Below are 17,568 nucleotides of genomic sequence, written 5' to 3' on the forward strand. Positions count from 1 at the left end.
ATCAGTTTATTATACAGTTGTGACTGTTGAACAGTTACAGTTGTAATTGTCGAACAGTCACAGTTGTGACTATTTAAAATTTATAAAAAATCAAAATTTTTAAGGGTTTCATAATTTTGATTTAGGTTTGGAGGATGAAATCCTATAACCCAAAGACTAAACATTAAAGTTTAAGCCTTACAAATATTGAAAAAACAACAAATCAATAAAAAAGTTATGATTGTTAGACAATCACAGTTCGATATAACCATGTTTTTTAAAGTTGATACTTAAACTAAAATTTAGTACCTAAAGTGAAATGACATAAATGTTTTAGTAGTTGAAATGAAAAAACATTATAATTTGGTACCTAAAGTCAATGGACCTTAGAAATAATCACTCACTCACTATAGAGCGGGGGAATTTCCTGCTCACATAATCACCCAACAACGAATTTCAATAATCGAAACCGTTTATATTTTAGGAAATCATTCAAATATTATCCTTGTAAAAAACCAGCCAAATCGGAAACTGTTTAGCCAATGTATTACTATCAACATTATTTCAACCTTATTTGACAAATTGTATTTGTCCGCATATGTTGGAGGACCAAACAATAACCAATTTGGTTGATTTTTTACAAGAATAACCCTTGAGAATGGACATAAAAAATAGATAATCTCGATCATTGAATTTCTCACTTTGTGGTGAGTGAATGTTTAGGTGAGCGGGGAATTGGTCAGTGAGTGATCATTATATATAGGATAAATATTTAAAATAGACAATTAAACATAAATATATGTTTAGCTTAGTTGGTTAAGAGTTTATTTGGGTGTGTATAAGATTGGACTTTCGAACCCTAGCAACCACACATTTTAAAACATGGAGCAAGGAGGAAATCAGCCGACGGATTATTTGGATTTGGGCTCCAAATTCACCCCATGAAATAGCTCCATCTAAACGGGCCATAACATTCATTTTTGTGTCATAACACAGTGATTTTTTTGAATCAAGAAATACGAGATGTAAGAGAATGTTTGAAGGTACTGCACCATCAGCTTTGGAACGCTCTTGTACTAGAGAATGCCTCCATAACACAAAGTAACTCTAAACATGAGGTTCACATACTTGTGTAGAATAAAAGGAAGAGGGAGGCTATGCAAACCACCTTTTTGTGCTGAGTTGACCACCCTAATAAATTTTTTTCAACTTTTTTCCTATTTTACCCTTTATTGCAAAAACATGATAAAATCACCCAGATCCATTCGCTGGTCATCTACCGAAATATCCACCAATGTTCGGCAGATAAGTGTCGAATAAATGCAAATATTTCGGCAGATAACTGTCGAATGCCTTTTTCATTTCCATTCGGTAGTTATCCACCGAATAATTCACCAATGTTCAGCAGATAACTGTCGAATAACCATAAATATTTCGGTAGATAACTGTCGAATGACCCAACAAACAAAATTGAAATATTTTTGTTTTAAGGGTAAAGTTAGAAATTTAAAATAGGGTGGTCAACTTAGCAATTTAGGGTGGTCTGAATAGCATTGTCCACCCTCTACACGGCCCAATGGGCTATTCCCTCTTGTTGGTTGGAATTGGGCCCTTCACACGCAGTGCACATCTCTCTTAAGGCGCGTGAGAGAACATCCACAGATCCACCAGTACCATAAGAGATAGGCGACTAGACCTGTCACCACTCACCCTTCAGTAGTCACCACCCTTGTCCTTTTCTTTTTAGTTTATCTTCTCTTACTTAAGTTATTGACTTATTGCATGCAATTATAAATGTTTTTTTTTACAGAAGTTATTACATTGTTTTTCACATGTTTTTTGAAGTCATAATAATCAACATGTGACTACTCAGCACCAATAAAATTCCATAAATCTAACTTTTATCGAACAAGTATAGGAAGTAGGGAACTCTGACAATTTCCTTGCTATTCTATATAGTAAAGACCTTACAATATACGAATACACTTAAAAATTAAAAGTTAAAATTAACTAGTTATTAGTTGAGTGAAAAAAAAAAATTTCTAGTTAAGTGATTTTTTTTTTTCCACAGATATTTGAATCTTCATTCTTTAAATAAAACAAAACAAAAAAAGAATAATGCACTTAAAAAATTCGAAAACTTAATTTTGGAGAAAAAATCAGTTATTTTTGGAATTTATTATTAATTTACTGGAAAATAATACAATATTTAATGAACATCATCCAAGCTTGAAACGACATTATTATAAGCTCTATCGAAAACCACATCAGATTATCAATATCACTTACAATTAATGCTAGAAGATCATCCTCCTCATCTTTGTTCTTTATTTCGTTCTTCTCTTGAGTTAATGGTGAAAAGTCATCCATCATCGAGAGCCTCGTGTCATAGCTTTCTCTGCATTATGCCAAAACTACCATAGACAAAAATGGTTAAATTCATGAGATATTATTCAACAGTGAGACAAAAACTCCTATAGCCGTCGTATAGAATATGTATCTCACGACTAGCACATGACCAATAATTACAAGACACAAATTATATATACTAATGGTTTACATGTTAGTTTATCTCCCAGAGTGAATTTTTTGTTTTATGTTTTATTTTATGTGCTACATTGTGCTTATCTAGTTATCTCTCATTGTTTTAAGGGTTCGAACTTTTAATAGATTTTAAAAGAGTTGAAAATTTCATAAAATTCATCAAAATTTAAGAGGAATTGGCTGAAATTCTCATGGTTTTTGTTATGTAAATAAAATTCATCCAAATCCACCAAAATCCTTCACTTAATGAAATCCATGAGTTTTTTAGGAAACCTGGTCGAATTTCTAAGAAGTCTGTTACAATATGAGTTTGAGATACCTATATTTTATTGGACTTTTAAAATCCATTAAAATCCGAGTTTGAGACACCAAAACTTTATTTTGATTGTCTATTCAATATAAACTCTAAGGGGTGTCCCCAATTAAGATTTTAATATATTTTAAAATTCATAGAATCCATCAAAATAAGGAAAATTAGCTGAATTCTCATGAAATTTGTTATGTGTAAAAAATTCATCATTTATTAATGAAATCCATGAATTATTTAAAACACCCGTATTTATAAGGAATCCATTAAAATCTGAGTTAAAGACACTTAGATTTCTATGAAATTCATTAAAATTCTAATTGAGAAATTGAGAATATCAAGATTTGGTTGGACTTTTAAATTTTGAATTGGGAACACTCCCCTAAATATTAGTTTTTAGACTCAAATCGCTTTGTCATAAATCTCAACATGAGGTCATTTGCGAAATAGTTATAATATCAACATATAAAACATAAGCAAGAATATATATATAAAATGGATCACATTGTAAAGTAGACAAAAAAAGATAGTTAGCGTCATATTATTTTACTAACTGATTCGTTATGGAATGCTATTGTATATATATATTTTTTTTTTCTTAATGGATAATTTTCTTAGCAAATTAATGAGATTCACGATTAATTAAAGAGATAATTAGGCTTAGAACTTTTAGAAAAATAATTTTTAGATGGAGATCGGGAGTGTTTTAAAATTTATAAGAAAATCATTTTAATTCATAATAATTTATAAATTTTTTTTTAATTTATAAGAAAATTATTTTAATTTATAATAAAATTCGATCTCTCCCATTTGAAGGGTATTTCCCCTTCTAGGGTGTAGAGTGGGCTTTATAGAGGCTGCATGTTAGGTTTTAACTCTGATATTTTGGGCGAAACCTAAAAGCTTGGAGTTAAAATCTAACATAAAGCTGTTAAAAAAGAAAAATAAAAAATTTAACTAAAAATCTTAAATCACTACTAATTTTAATCTAAAAAAATTTATAAAATGAATTGAATTTTAAGTTTTCTGTAATTAAACTTAAACTTGATTGGGACAATTAATTTTCATATTTTGTTGGTGGGGTTGGATGTGTATATAAATGACAGAGGAGTCCAGTCGATACAAAATGAAGAATCGTGTCACATTTGGTGCACCCAATATGGCCACCTCATTTAATGATTGTTGAAACCCCTAGATCTTCCGAATCTCTCACTCTAGACAGCTATCTCCCCCCCCTCTAGCTCCATTCAATTTACCCCAGGCCAGCCACAAGGACAAACTACAAACAAGAAGTTTCTCTTTCTCCATTGACTGAAGTTTCTCTTTCTCCATTGACTTGTCAAGCACAGAAGCTCTCTCTCTCTCTCTCTCTCTCACACACACACACACACACACATATATATAGAGAGAGACCAGAGAGAGCTAATTAGCTAGGTAGCTGCATGGAGTGAGAAGCTGGGTTACCTCAAAAAAAGGTTACAGTTTCTAGTTTCTACAACTAGATATATAGCTAGGGTTACATTACATTACAAGGTGTTCAATCAAAGAGAAATTAACTAACAAGGTTTTTTGTGAGGATGGAAGGGGTTATAGGAAGCTGGGTTTTGGTGGGATTAATTATAGTAGGAACATGGTATTGGGTTAACGAGGAGAAGAAGAAGAAGAAGAACAAAAGCCAGAATTACAAAAAGGGTCGAGTTCCCAAAGGGAAGTTAGGTTGGCCTTTGATAGGAGAAACCCTTGACTTCATTGCTTGTGGCTACACCTCTCGACCTGTCAGTTTCATGGAAAAACGCAGATCTCTGTAAGCCTTCATTCTCTTCTTCAATCTTCATCATCATTTTCTGCCCTCCAATACCTTCTTCACTCAGATTTGTTGTTGATCTCCCTGTCTCCTCCATTAGTAGGTGCTTATAAAAATTAATTGTATTTTTCCGAAAATAATTATTTTTTATTGATTCCAAAACTATATATTTGATTATCCTAATCGTGTGATTATGGTGTTAATGTTACACTATGTAAAGCGTGCAAATATTTTAATCACAATGGCATCTTTCTTTCTCTCAAACCACATCTGATATACTTAACAGATATGTTCTCTCCTGCGTATGCTGTCAATGATAAAGACACATATATAGTATCAATATTATTGATGCATGTTGATGATCAACCATATAGAGATTGAAGCAAGTAGTAGCAGGAATTATCAGTATTTGGGCTACTGTTTTGACTTGACTCCCAAACATTCAACCATTGATTAATTGTTGTTTAATGCGTGTGTATATATATAAATATAAGTACTGTCCAAATACCTTTTTTTTTTAAGTCTTGGATCGGTTCGTGTGGTAAAGAGATTCGAATGGGTAAAGCTATAGCTTTTAATGAGAATCATCTAACATGTACCAAAAAAGATGAGAAAGAAGGAAAGTTAGGGGATAACGTTATTGAACCGAACCAAAACTTATACTAATGTTAGATAAAGTTTTAACTATGTCTTAATCTGCCTACCACACCTAAAAAAAGAAGTAGAGATTGTGAGTGTTACCAACATATATAAATAAAGCATAAAAGAATAGGATTTGTTCATTCATGACAGGTGGTGACAATAGCAAAACAAAGAAAGAAACCCAAGAGGGAAAAAAGAACACCCAACAAGTAAATGAATGAATGAATGAATGAAAGAAAGAAAGAAAAGCCTGCTCTGCTAGTCTGCTCTGCTCTGCACTAACTAGTAACACTAGGCCTTAGACTCCCCAAACTTTTATTGCTTCTGCAGGCACACCCAGCATTACTACCACATTTCAGCCTATTCTTCATACATTTCAGCCTCCCAATAAAATCCCCCTCTCTTCCTATAATCAAGTTGCTAACAAATTAATTATAAGTAAATCATGATAAGAAAAATTGTACAATACAACCATTACATGTCATATACTTATACATTTGATCTTTGGATGTTGAAGAGTTTATCTTTTTACTGTTGGAATATAGATTTTTTATTTATCATAAGATATGTTTGTATACCATACAAATATTTTACCAAAGAAGCTCTCTTTATAACAATCTCTCTCTTTCTTTTCTCCCTCTCTCGATCTTATACAAATACAGGTACGGGAAGGTGTTCAAAACACACATACTGGGAACCCCAATCATAGTGTCCACAAATGCCGAAGTGAACAAGGTGGTATTACAGAACCATGGCAATGCCTTCATTCCTGCCTACCCAAAATCAATAAAAGAGCTACTGGGAAAAAATTCTATTCTCCAAATTAATGGAAACCTTCACAAGAGACTGCATGCACTTATCGGTGGCTTCCTCAAATCCCCACAATTCAAAGCCCGAATCACCAGAGACATTGAGAACTCAGTCAAGCTCACCTTGGCTCGTTGGAGACCACACATGCACCATCATCAGCCCATTTACGTTCAAGATGAAACCCAAAAGGTCCCTCCCTAGCTACTACTTTTACTGCATGCCAATTAATACCATTTATTATATAATTGTACTGCTATATATATGACAGCACTAACCCTACACTAGCTTAATTTTTGCCTTTTTGGGTGTTTCAGATTACCTTTGAAGTTCTGGTTAAAGTTTTAATGAGTGTTGGTCCTGGTGAAGATTTGAAACTTCTCAAGAAAGAATTTGAAGAATTCATCAAAGGTTTAATATGCATACCTATCAAGCTCCCTGGAACTAGACTATATAAATCACTCAAGGTAAAAAGCTATGTATGTGTCTGTGTAAGAAAGATGATGTAGGGTTTTGTTTCAATTATGATTACTTTAGGTACTATTTCACTTTCGGGCACTGCTACAGTGCTACTCATCAAAGTATGTTCATCTAATAATGTGACAGAACTTTGTTTATTCAAATTTAAACTCGATCACTTTATATCGTATTTATTTGTAACAAGTAGAATACTCCGACACATTATTGTATTATTATTAGCTTTATTGTGTTGGTATTATTAGTGTGGATGCAATGATGCAGGCTAGGGAGCGGTTGTTGAAGATGGTGGGGAAGATAGCAGAGGAGAGAAAGATGGCCATGGAAAATAGTAGTACCCAAGAAAGAGGTCCAGTCAACGACGCGGTGGACGTGCTCTTACGGGATAGCGTTGACTCAAACGACCCCCAACGGCTGCCGTTGGATTTCATCGCAGGGAATATCATAGAGATGATGATCCCGGGAGAGGAGACTGTCCCTATGGCCATGACCCTGGCCGTCAAATACCTCAGTGACAGCCCCGTCGCATTAGACAAGCTAAGGGTACGTACACCATATTGCTTGTTAATCCAACGGTTAGGATTTGATCTTGTTTCGATGCTGGGCCGATGGGCCCAATGGCTTTACCTCCGAAGTGTTTGACTTTGTTTTTTAAAAGAGGTCCCTTTCACTGCATTTCATTATAATTTATACCACTCGAATGCACGTACGAGTTTGACACGGAGAGCGAGTGTGAGGGCCCACTTTGTAGAGTGGACGCTTTTCAGCCGTACGATTTGGACGGCTGCCAGATTAGGACCACTATTATTAACTACGTTGCTGTGCGACTTGCGACTTGCGAGTTTGCGACCACTAGGACTACTAATTATCACAGGCACACTTTAGCCTCAGCAGCTTCACTCAGCTGCCATGTCATATTGTCAGTATTATAAATTATAATTTACATGTTAAAAAAATAAGAAATTATAATTTATATGTATGTGGCCCATGTGGGTATTGTATATTTACATATAAGTATGGGGGCTAATGGCTATAATAATAAAAGTACAATGTCAGATTTTTAAACATATTGAAGACAAGGTATGTATGGGTGGTCCAAATATACCAGTATATATAATTAATTAATGACATTATTATTTATTAATACGCATGCCAAAAAAGCTCAACTATCTTTTTGATTTCTCTTGAATAGGTCATGTCACGCCTTGGACCCGGGGCGTGATAGGTTAATCTTATACAGGAGAGTTGAAAACAAAAAAGTTGAATTCAAAGGGGTTTTTTTTTTTTTTTTTGGTCAAAACCCCATGTGTCCCTAAATGCAATTGTTACAGGATCATCATATAGTGGAAGATGAATCTAATAGCTGTTTGGTGTGGTACAGTCTTGTATGTATAGAATGAAAATCAAGCTGGTTTTTTATTTTGAGTAGCATTGGCGCATTGCTGTATATCTGCAAAAGTAGCTTTCCATATACACCTAAGAAGAATTGATGATGGTCATTTTAGTGAAAGGAAACTGATGATAAGCTGCCCTTAAAATTTTGGCTTCGATATTAAAGTGAAAGACCCTGTCATCTGGTTAATGCGTTATGCTATCATATCTGTGTACTGCAATGCAGGAGGAGAACATGGAATTGAAGAGACAGAAGATTGAATCCTCAGAAAATTATGCATGGACTGATTACATGTCCCTGCCTTTTACTCAAAATGTGAGTCCCCAATGGTAGAAAGCCAATATACAATGTCTTACTATTTACAGCCTCATCATGATGACAATATGCATAATGCATTCATATATGAAGAGGGGGGAAAAAGTTATGATGCCCAAGATGTTAATTATTGTATATTTTCCTCAAGGTGATAAGTGAGACTCTCAGAATGGCAAATATTATCAATGCTATTTGGAGAAAAGCTCAGAAAGATGTTGAAATCCAAGGTCAGTTCTTTAGTCTTTTTTTCCTTTAAAAAGAAAAAAACAGAAAATAATTGATATATACGTGTACAGTTGAAGTATTGTCATTTTGCTTAATTTTTTTTTTTTTTTTTAAATGGTTTTCAGGGTATTTGATACCACAAGGATGGTGTGTCATGGCATCCATAAGTTCTGTTCATATGGATGAAGAGAACTATGAACACCCATATCAGTTTGATCCATGGAGATGGGAGGTAAACATATTGTTCTATTTTTTTCTATTTATTTAATTTAACTTTTTGGAGAGGAGTGGCTACACAGTACTCTATGTTTGTGAGTGTGCATGTGTATTTATGCATATATAATATGTATTATACATGTTTTCTTTGACAGCAGAAGGTAGAAACTTCTACCTTAAGCTACAGTACTAGTTTTACACCATTTGGTGGAGGGCAGAGGCTGTGCCCTGGTTGGGAGCTATCCAGACTCGAATTATCAATCTTCATTCATCATCTTGTCACCAGTTATAGGTATTATATTCTTCCCCAATGCAAGTATATAGCAAATTAACATTGTTCCTAAAAACACAATGTAATTTGACCAGATGGTCCAAACCTAATTGCTGCATTAAGTCCATTAATTGTTTGTCCAATTGCAAAGTATAATTAAGAGCTAATCAATTGCCTAACTTATACCTCCTTTCAGATGGGTAGCAGAGAAGGATGACATTGTTCACTTCCCAACAGTCAAGATGAAGAGGAAGCTGCCTATTACAGTCACATCCACAACCACCGTTTGAATTAGCCCATCAAGGAAATTCAAATTCTGTACAGTATATCTTAAGCTAAAAATAAAAAATAAATTTTATATATAAAAAGGAGAACAATCCTGATATATATCCGGAGTTGCACTGTAGCCTTGTACTGACAGCTAGGAGAGGATGGGGTCTATTTAATTTTGTAGGAGTTAGTTCTGGTGTCACCATCTTTGTAATAGCAGGTGCTTTTGGGCCCTTAGGTCCTTAAAAAATTGAATGCCAGTGGGGGATGAATGAATCTTAACTCCATATCTAAGTCCCCATCTATTAATTTTTTCTGTTTGATCTGATAATAACTTTGGCGGTTATGTACTACAAGAAAGGCTACGATGCTTTGGCCCTATTCTGAATACAGGTTCCAGTACCACCCCTCAATATTATTAAGCTGGTGGAGCCATATACAGTACCATAATTGGTAGCAAAGGTGACATGTCCAAGCCTACCCCTAACTTAAATCACAATGCCTTTGTAGTGTCTAAGACAGTGACAAGTTTGTTGGGGATTTCAAGACCTTAGTCTCCAATTCCTAGCATCAAATAAAATTGCTGGACAAATAAGCTAAACAGAATAAATGAAGATCAATCACAAACCCAGAAAAACCCAATAATTTTACCTTGTCCATCTCAAAAAGTGTTATCTACGGCGATGATGATCTGAATCACTAAATGAAGAAGCAGAAGATTTGCAAGTGTTTTCTCTCACAACAAAAATAATTTCTCCTCTTCATTTATTTTCAATATAGGATTCCAAATACACTCATCCTCACAAGCTTTCTCTAGTCTCTACAGGCATTTTCTAAAGCCTTCACACACTAAAACCTAAAACCAAATATTCGAACAAGCCTAACTACACACACAAAAAAAAAAAAAAAACCCGAGGTTGATACCAATGGTGGAGCTAGAACAGCTTTTAGGATGGGCTAAATTTATTAATTTTTGGACATTCATGTAAGGGTGTCGGTAGGGAGTAGGAAAGTGGGTTATAACCCAGCGCAACCAACCTATGGACTAGGATGGATTGCAACAGCCCAGAAAAGCCTAAATGGTGTGTAGCCTACCCTGTGTTAAACCATGGACAATCTTATTGTCATAGTTCGAAAGTAGTATGTCTCTCCAGAGACTTTTATGCTTGATGGCCTTATAGTAATAATGTTATAATAGTATAGTAAGATTACCCTTTTATTCAGAGTTAGAGCCTCAATTTGATACCATAACCACTTGGAAACTGCAAAGTAGAAGAAAAATTTTCCTTTACTGTGAGTGAGATTGTGAGAAGACAATGTAGTTAATAGCAATGAACTGTTAGCTGTCACTAAATGATTCATTCTCTACATTCCTACTCTTGGATTGATCATGAAAATATATTCCTGCTTCATTAAATAATGCAAGTAGATGCAGTAACTCACCATTCGACAGCTTCGAAGGCCTCTTGTCTTCAAAATCAGCTGATTTTAGAACCCCTATTAACTTCTCCTTGAAAGAACTCGCTCCCATTTCCGAGCAAGAAGATGGACAACACTCCTCTTCATGATCACTTTCTCCATCATCGTGGTTGCTGCAAATGTAATTTTTGCTTTCACTATTTGCGCCGGTCAATTTGGACAACCCCAAGAGCTCCATCACCTTCTTCTTTTGCTTGAACGTTGCCCCAAGCGTCTTATTCTTGTTCCCAAAACAAGCTTTTGTAAAAGCCCGCCATTCGTCCATATTCACATTCGGAACTTCAGGTTTCGGACGGATTATAACCACCGACGAGTCAACTTTTGGACAAGGAACAAAGTCCCTCTTGCTCACATCCATGACAAACTCCACATCCGCCACCAGCTTCACATTCACTGCCAAGCGGTTGAACTCCGAGTCACCGGGCTCAGCCAACAACCTCCTCGCAAACTCTTTTTGCAGTAGCAGCGTGGCGCTCCGAAATGGCTTTGCCCCATACACCAATTTCACCACCAGAGGCGAAGATATCCCATACGGAATGTTCGCCACAACAAGATCAAACTCAGGAAACTCCGTCTTCAGTGCGTCTTTACGTATAACCTGTAAAACCCACAAATTGCAAAAGCTCAAACATTTCATTGAGGCGTTTCATCGAACACATAAGTAACTTACAGTTAAGCGATCTTGAAGCCCGCGCTCCGCAACACGTTTCTGGAGAATTTCCACCATCCGATCATCAATTTCAATGGCGATGACGCTCTTCGCAGCTTCTAGAAGCTTAAGGGTAAGATTTCCAGTACCGGGTCCGATCTCGAGGACTGTGTCGGTGGGTTGAATCGCGGATTTTCGAACAATGTTGTCGAGAATGCGTGGGTTGGTTAAGAGGTGTTGGCCTTTGCTCTTGTACAAGTGCAAATAACCATCTTCATCCTCCTCCCTTTTCCGATCCCTATATACGCCGTCGTTTTGGGGATAACAGCGATGTCTGGGCTTTGCGTGCAGCTGCCGAAGTGAACGCTGCCTGGGGATGAATCCGGAAACAGACTTCGGGAGTCGAAGCATATGGAGATTTTGAGTGAGTCGCTAATTTGGTTTCTCAGGGAAGTGACCGTTGACATTTAAATTTTAGTTGCCGGGAGTTTGTGTTCTCAAGTTTGATACTGAAAGGCTACTCGGCCGGGTGAGCAAGACAAATGCGCGCGCAACCTTGGGTCATGGGCCAATTACCCTTTACTGACCCAAACACGCACCAAAATGGGATACGTTCTTTTTGGGTTTCTGGTTCAGAATGTTTGGGCCTGAGAAGGCCCGTAATAGTTTCATCACATGTTAGGCCGCGTGATAAGAAATATAAAGACAGTAGATGTATACACCTGGATACTTGGGAGTTTTACTTCATTCCACATATGATGACCTTAATTAGTGCCCTCTTTTTAATCTGAGAGAGTAATTTGAACTTGAAATATCTTCCAACAAAGTAGAGATAGATATCACTAAACCAATAATATGTAGTCTTAAAAATGAAACAGAATAGTCTAAGTTACTCAAGTTAGTGGCTGTACGAGCATATAAAGTTATTGTATACCTTATACAATGAGTTATTGGATGCTTTTTATACGAGTCAAGATAATTGTCTACACATAATTATGTTACATTGGGCAGAATTCTCAAGGGACATGATGATTCATAGCATGTTTACGTACATAAAATCAGAATTTACTTGAAATGAGACTAGTTCATATTCCCTCCATATATATATAATATATATATCATGCCAGCTAACTAAACATATATGTCATTAGACTCCCTTAATTAATAATAATATGCAATCTTAAGCTGCAAGCACCGACATAAAGTAGCGAAGCATTATTGCCATGCTCAATGCTGTCATTTTATACGTGCAATTGTACAAAGACTCAAAGAGACATGCACCATCCTTGATAGTTACGTTTTAACGGTATATATGTTGCTACGTGCCCAACCCAAAGTCTCATATATAAAGATGATCATAATTAGAGCATGGAGCAGTACTCACAATAATTGTTTCAAGCTTAGGTTTGGGTTTTCTTTGTTTTGGGTGATCCTCAATAAGTTTCATTCTATATTTTTCAAAACATGGAAAACATAAAATGATTACATAAGCTTGCTTTGTTTTGCAGGGACTTAATTATATGTGTGGGAGGTATCACTACAAGGCTTAGTCGATCTTCTTAGCTTGTTGTTCCATGTTAAACTTTTAAATGACAAACTAAAGACCATATCATGGCTGGGAGTAATTTTGTATTCCTAGAGAGGTGGAACCTTCGATACATACCGTTTGAGAGGATATGATCAACTAATGTTGCTTGCTTCCGACCAAAATAAAGCAAGAAGGCTATAAATTAAATAAATAATTGCTAAGAAATATGATTGGAAATGCATGCTTATTGGTTGAATTAATTTGCATCAAGTTTTTTTTTTTTATGAAATAGTTGTCCTTCGTGAGATTTAAACTCGGGACATTCTTCGACAAAGAGAAATTAAGTATCATTCACTAGAATAAATGGTCATCGACATTTTGCATCAAGTTAAAAACTTACAATAAACTCATGAAATATGATCTTATACTTATGCTTTTTACGTTGATATTATACATTTGATAAAAATGACATCATTCTATCATTTTATGAGTTAAGATTAAGGATTTAGGATTTATTGTTTATACTAAAAAATAATTAAATGTAAATATGAGGCAAGAAACTCCAAAGCTTTACTTTTAATGGCGCCAATTAAGTGCTAAACCAACGGTTTTTCAACTTTTTATTAGTCCTTTGATGATGGCCCTCCAATCAAGAAAAGAAGAAAAGTGAGGTATCCAATCTACTTTACAAGTGTGGTGTTGTTTATGAAGAAAAGTGATTAGTTAGTTTCGGGTAAGGTCATAATTCCAATATATATATGCCATAGTACCTTAAGAATAATGAAGGCCAACATCTAGGACCCATAGTAGGAAGAAGATCGTCACGAAGATAATGATGGGCTCAAAAAGTAAACTATGCATGCAAGTCTTGTAGATGAAGGAATGGTTTTGCACAGCGCGTGCCAAATCCTAATGAATCAAATTCCCTCTTTTTGTGCAAATGGGTTTAGTACCAAGCTCTTAATTTACTTCTAGCTAATGGTGATTGGAGTTCATGTGCTTATTAATCATTGTTTCAACGACTTAATTACCCTTTTCTTTTTTCTGTTTGATTGGATGTTTTGTATGATTTACCTAGTTACACCTTTTAGTTGCCTTTTTCTTTTTGCCTTAACGAGTGGGAAAAGAAGGGGATTAAGCATGAATATACTATGAAAGTCAATATAGCATAAGCTAATCACTTCTGGCTCTAACCTTCTTCTTTTTTTTTGCATAATTTTATTTAATTGGCAAACTTTCTGATGCGTTAGTTTGGATGAGCTATTTAGAAACATAAATAAATTTCAAATGGAATTAGTGAAATTTGTTTTGTCTCAAATAAAGATGAGAATTAAAGTCCCAATCTTTATAATTTTTTTTTTTTTTTTTAATAATAACCGATTGTATTACTCAATGAGAACCGGATACATCAACCTTTAAGTATCGGAAAGCTTGTGGAGCTTCTCTCATCCAAAGATTAACATATGAAAAAAAAAAAAAAAAAAACTATCTAAATAATAATTAATAAGGTTACAAGAGCAATGTCGTAATAGAAAAACAATGAAAGTAAACTTGTTCAGACAGACTCCTCATCAACAAGGATTTCATCGCTAGCTATACATACCTCATGAGTTTGTAGACTTCTCATCCCTGCTTTTTCATTGTGTTTTAGGTTGATAAATATTGCTAAGACTCATTTTATATGCTAACCTATTAAGCATGATGAATTTAAATGAATTTATAAGGTATGTTTGTTCTCGATCTTGAGATTTAATTTTGATATGACATTTCAAACTCTAAAGTCATGATTTAAAGTTCCTTCATAAATTCACTAATCTCTTGATAAGTTTCAAAACAAGTTCTAGCAACATAGGATTTAAACGCTCATTTTAACCTTAATCAGTTAATCCCATATTTTGTTTTTGTCTAAACCTAGACATATCACATATGGGATGGAGAAACTGAGAAGTTCAATTGTTGGAAGAAAATTAGAAGCTCCATGCAATAACGTGGCAGCAATATAAGCACAGCATCCAACAGAGATCCTCTCTCTGCTTTGCTGCATTATCTTACCCCGTTACTTTTGGATAATCCACACAAAACGCGACCTTAGTCGCGTGACATGAAGCTCGCTTGAATAACCAGTAAAATTCATGTTATCAGCTATTCAACCAATCAAACAATCACACAACACACCGAATGCAACTGATGGCGCGTGAGAAAAGAAGCATAGTGATCGAGAAGATTCCATCCCGAGAATGAACCGTAACGGCGTCGTCTGCACCGACGTTAACGGAAGAAGGATCACGAGAGTCCCTAGCCAATCGAACTACGCCACGTACTGATGGCGGGAAAAGGTTCCAAACGGCGCGCAGTTGGTGGTAAATCTAAGAACTTCAGGCAATCACGGAGAGCACGTGCACCGACGCATTTTTCGGTATGGGACCCACACCAACTACCAGACTTTCACTTGGTGCCCACCTTCTCTCTCATGTGGACCCCCACCCTGCCACGTAAGCACGCGCTCAGGGTGCACTTTGTCATGATCGATCTTGGTCCTTTCCTTTGAGACACAAGCTATCTATCATTCATCTCTAACACTTGACACCTCCTTAATATTTCAGAACATTGCACATGTATGTGTTGTGTAACTTGTGTTCTATTATTATTTTTTTTGGGTACGTACAAAGTACAAACAAAGAAAAACGACGAATATGTAACAATTGGCTTCCTCTACCAAGGTGCCCTCAGCAAGCCAGCAATTCGAAACACCGATTATCAAGAGTAGAAATAGCCACATTCACATCCATCTCAACAAAGAAGACGAAACCCAACTGGGCAGCAAGCTGCAAACTCATGCTCAACCCTACAAGTCCTGAAACAAAAACACCAAAAGAGTGTTGTTTTGGGTTTTATACATCTGCGTTATGTTTCACGTTAGCACACTTGTAACGTACTTCACCCATTGCTATTGACGTACCATTAATGACACAAAAGAATGCATTCAAATGGCCTTCTTGTTTTTTTTTTTTTTTTCTATCTTCTAATTTTAACCATATATTATAGATTTAAGGGTGTATAAGTAAAAAAGGAAGTAGATTCAATTATTCAAAAGAAAGAAGACGAAATAGAAACAAGTAAAAGAATGAGACATATTATGATCCAAATTAATGTTGAAAAGGATATATGATAGAGAGAGAAGGGGTGATCGATGGTGTTATGCGGTGAGTAATGCACAGTAAGGAAAAAAAAGCGAGTGAGACAGTACAGAGAGTATAATGCGGACGGTGGAAGATTAAATAACGAAAAACAAAAGCCAAAGTAGTGTATACCTAAAACGTACGTTAAAAGCTACCACTTCCATCAGTCTTCTCTGCAAATTAAAGTATGCTACAATAATGAAGATAGTGTGATAAGGGGAATATTTGGACTGCTTTCTAACCTCGAACTACTAGTACTACTAGTACAGTAGTATTGGGTTATGAGAATTAAATACTTAATCATGCCAATATATATTAACACCCAGAGATTTAAGATTGTATATATTTTTGTTAAATATAATATGAAAAGGAGCCCAAATTTACGTCTTTAATGGATGCACTTTCTCTTTAATTTATTCTTTTGGGTGGGTTTGGTGGATGCTGATGGGTACTCCTTGGCAGTGCACTAACCCTGTACTTCTCTTCCTGTATTTCTGTTCATCACTTGGTGTATACTTTGACTGTTTGACATAAAAAGTGCTATCACAAAAGCTGCTTAATTCACTAACTTCTTACTTTAATCAAATAATGGAAAAACAAGTTAGTTGAAAGAATAAAGAACCAATGTATGCAATTTGGCCTTCTAATTAAACGGCGAGGTATTTATCATTTGACCTTCAATATCCTTACATGGCATGTCCTTCTATTCAATTCCCTTCACTATCATTTAAGTTTTAACCATAACCATTATATCCTTCATCTAGACCCTCAATCGTGCATTGGTATTACAAGCTTGAATTCGACATGTTTGAATACGATTGGTCAATCATCTTTCTCTAAATAACACGTACTTAGGGTAAATATCTAGATCTGCAAGCAGCGTTGCACGCCGGGCACAAGCCAATTAAGCGTGCAACATGCAACTTGGGCGTAGCCTAACCACCGTTAAATTTGGTAGGTTGAAACTCCAATATATCCACGCAGCAATTAGTGATTGGCAGTTTTAATTTATTCCTACTAACGGTAACGATAATAATTAAAGTACAATATAGTTGATTTGTGCTCGATTGGATAGATAATTAATTAGCTCCTAACTTAGGATCTTGCACCAGCTTCGACAGGGTTCTAGACTTCTTCTAGTACGTCCACACACATGGCCATGGACTGACCCCAAGGCCAATTCTAGGCTTGGTTCCACCCTTGGGTGGGGATACAAGTTTTTAGTTGAAGGCTTCAAGTGATTTAATCGAACCCCGAAAATATAAAATAACCCAGATGCATTACTTCTTATTTTCTTAATGAAGTGGTAATTAATGTATTTGTATGAAAAACAGTGGGCATGGTGTGACTCAACTAGAATTTAAAATATGAAATGTGCATGGAATTAAAAAAAACTGTGTAGCATTGTGTTTACCACGTGATCGATAAAAAAGTTTAATTTAAAAAAATTTGTGAACAGTTGGATACATACTATCTTTTAATT

The 17,568-nt window shown here is 35.5% G+C and overlaps 2 protein-coding genes across 3 annotated transcripts; one reads left to right on the forward strand and one right to left on the reverse strand.

Moving 5' to 3' along the window:
- The first annotated feature begins 4,257 nt into the window (after positions 1-4,257).
- Positions 4,258-9,539, forward strand: ROT3 (Cytochrome P450 superfamily protein). Of its 2 annotated transcripts, none has more exons than XM_086244464.1 (9): positions 4,258-4,634; positions 5,939-6,275; positions 6,401-6,550; positions 6,825-7,103; positions 8,179-8,268; positions 8,417-8,495; positions 8,619-8,725; positions 8,865-9,001; positions 9,177-9,539. In XM_086244464.1, the coding sequence occupies exons 1-9, from the start codon at positions 4,408-4,410 to the stop codon at positions 9,268-9,270; spliced, it is 1,500 nt and encodes a 499-aa protein (XP_086100590.1). In that variant the 5' UTR covers positions 4,258-4,407; the 3' UTR covers positions 9,271-9,539. The 2 variants fall into 2 exon arrangements, with proteins under 2 accessions (XP_086100590.1, XP_086100591.1); XM_086244465.1 differs by having other exon boundaries at positions 8,868-9,001.
- Positions 9,540-10,351: 812 nt separating this feature from the next.
- On the reverse strand, positions 10,352-11,864 carry DIM1B (Ribosomal RNA adenine dimethylase family protein). The gene is made up of 3 exons (XM_086245724.1): positions 11,400-11,864; positions 10,694-11,327; positions 10,352-10,512 (listed from the first exon to the last, which is right to left on the reverse strand). Exons 1-3 carry the CDS (start codon positions 11,787-11,789, stop codon positions 10,352-10,354), a joined length of 1,185 nt encoding a protein of 394 aa, XP_086101850.1. The 5' UTR covers positions 11,790-11,864.
- Positions 11,865-17,568: the final 5,704 nt, after the last annotated feature.

Source organism: Dryas octopetala, chromosome 5 (genome assembly GCF_963921425.1).
Source record: "Dryas octopetala chromosome 5, drDryOcto1.1, whole genome shotgun sequence".
NCBI classification, from domain to species: Eukaryota; Viridiplantae; Streptophyta; class Magnoliopsida; order Rosales; family Rosaceae; genus Dryas; species Dryas octopetala.

Bases quoted from the DNA above. Each gene is read 5' to 3' on its own strand.
- ROT3 (XM_086244464.1), top strand. From the start codon at position 4,408: ATGGAAGGGGTTATAGGAAGCTGGGTTTTGGTGGGATTAATTATAGTA. The intron at 6,551-6,824 runs GTAAAAAGCTAT...GCAATGATGCAG, and splicing joins GACTATATAAATCACTCAAG to GCTAGGGAGCGGTTGTTGAA. The intron at 8,726-8,864 runs GTAAACATATTG...TTTCTTTGACAG, and splicing joins TTGATCCATGGAGATGGGAG to CAGAAGGTAGAAACTTCTAC.
- DIM1B (XM_086245724.1), bottom strand. From the start codon at position 11,789: ATGCTTCGACTCCCGAAGTCTGTTTCCGGATTCATCCCCAGGCAGCGT. The intron at 11,328-11,399 runs GTAAGTTACTTA...TGGGTTTTACAG, and splicing joins GGCTTCAAGATCGCTTAACT to GTTATACGTAAAGACGCACT. The intron at 10,513-10,693 runs GTGAGTTACTGC...TCTACTTTGCAG, and splicing joins GCCTTCGAAGCTGTCGAATG to TTTCCAAGTGGTTATGGTAT.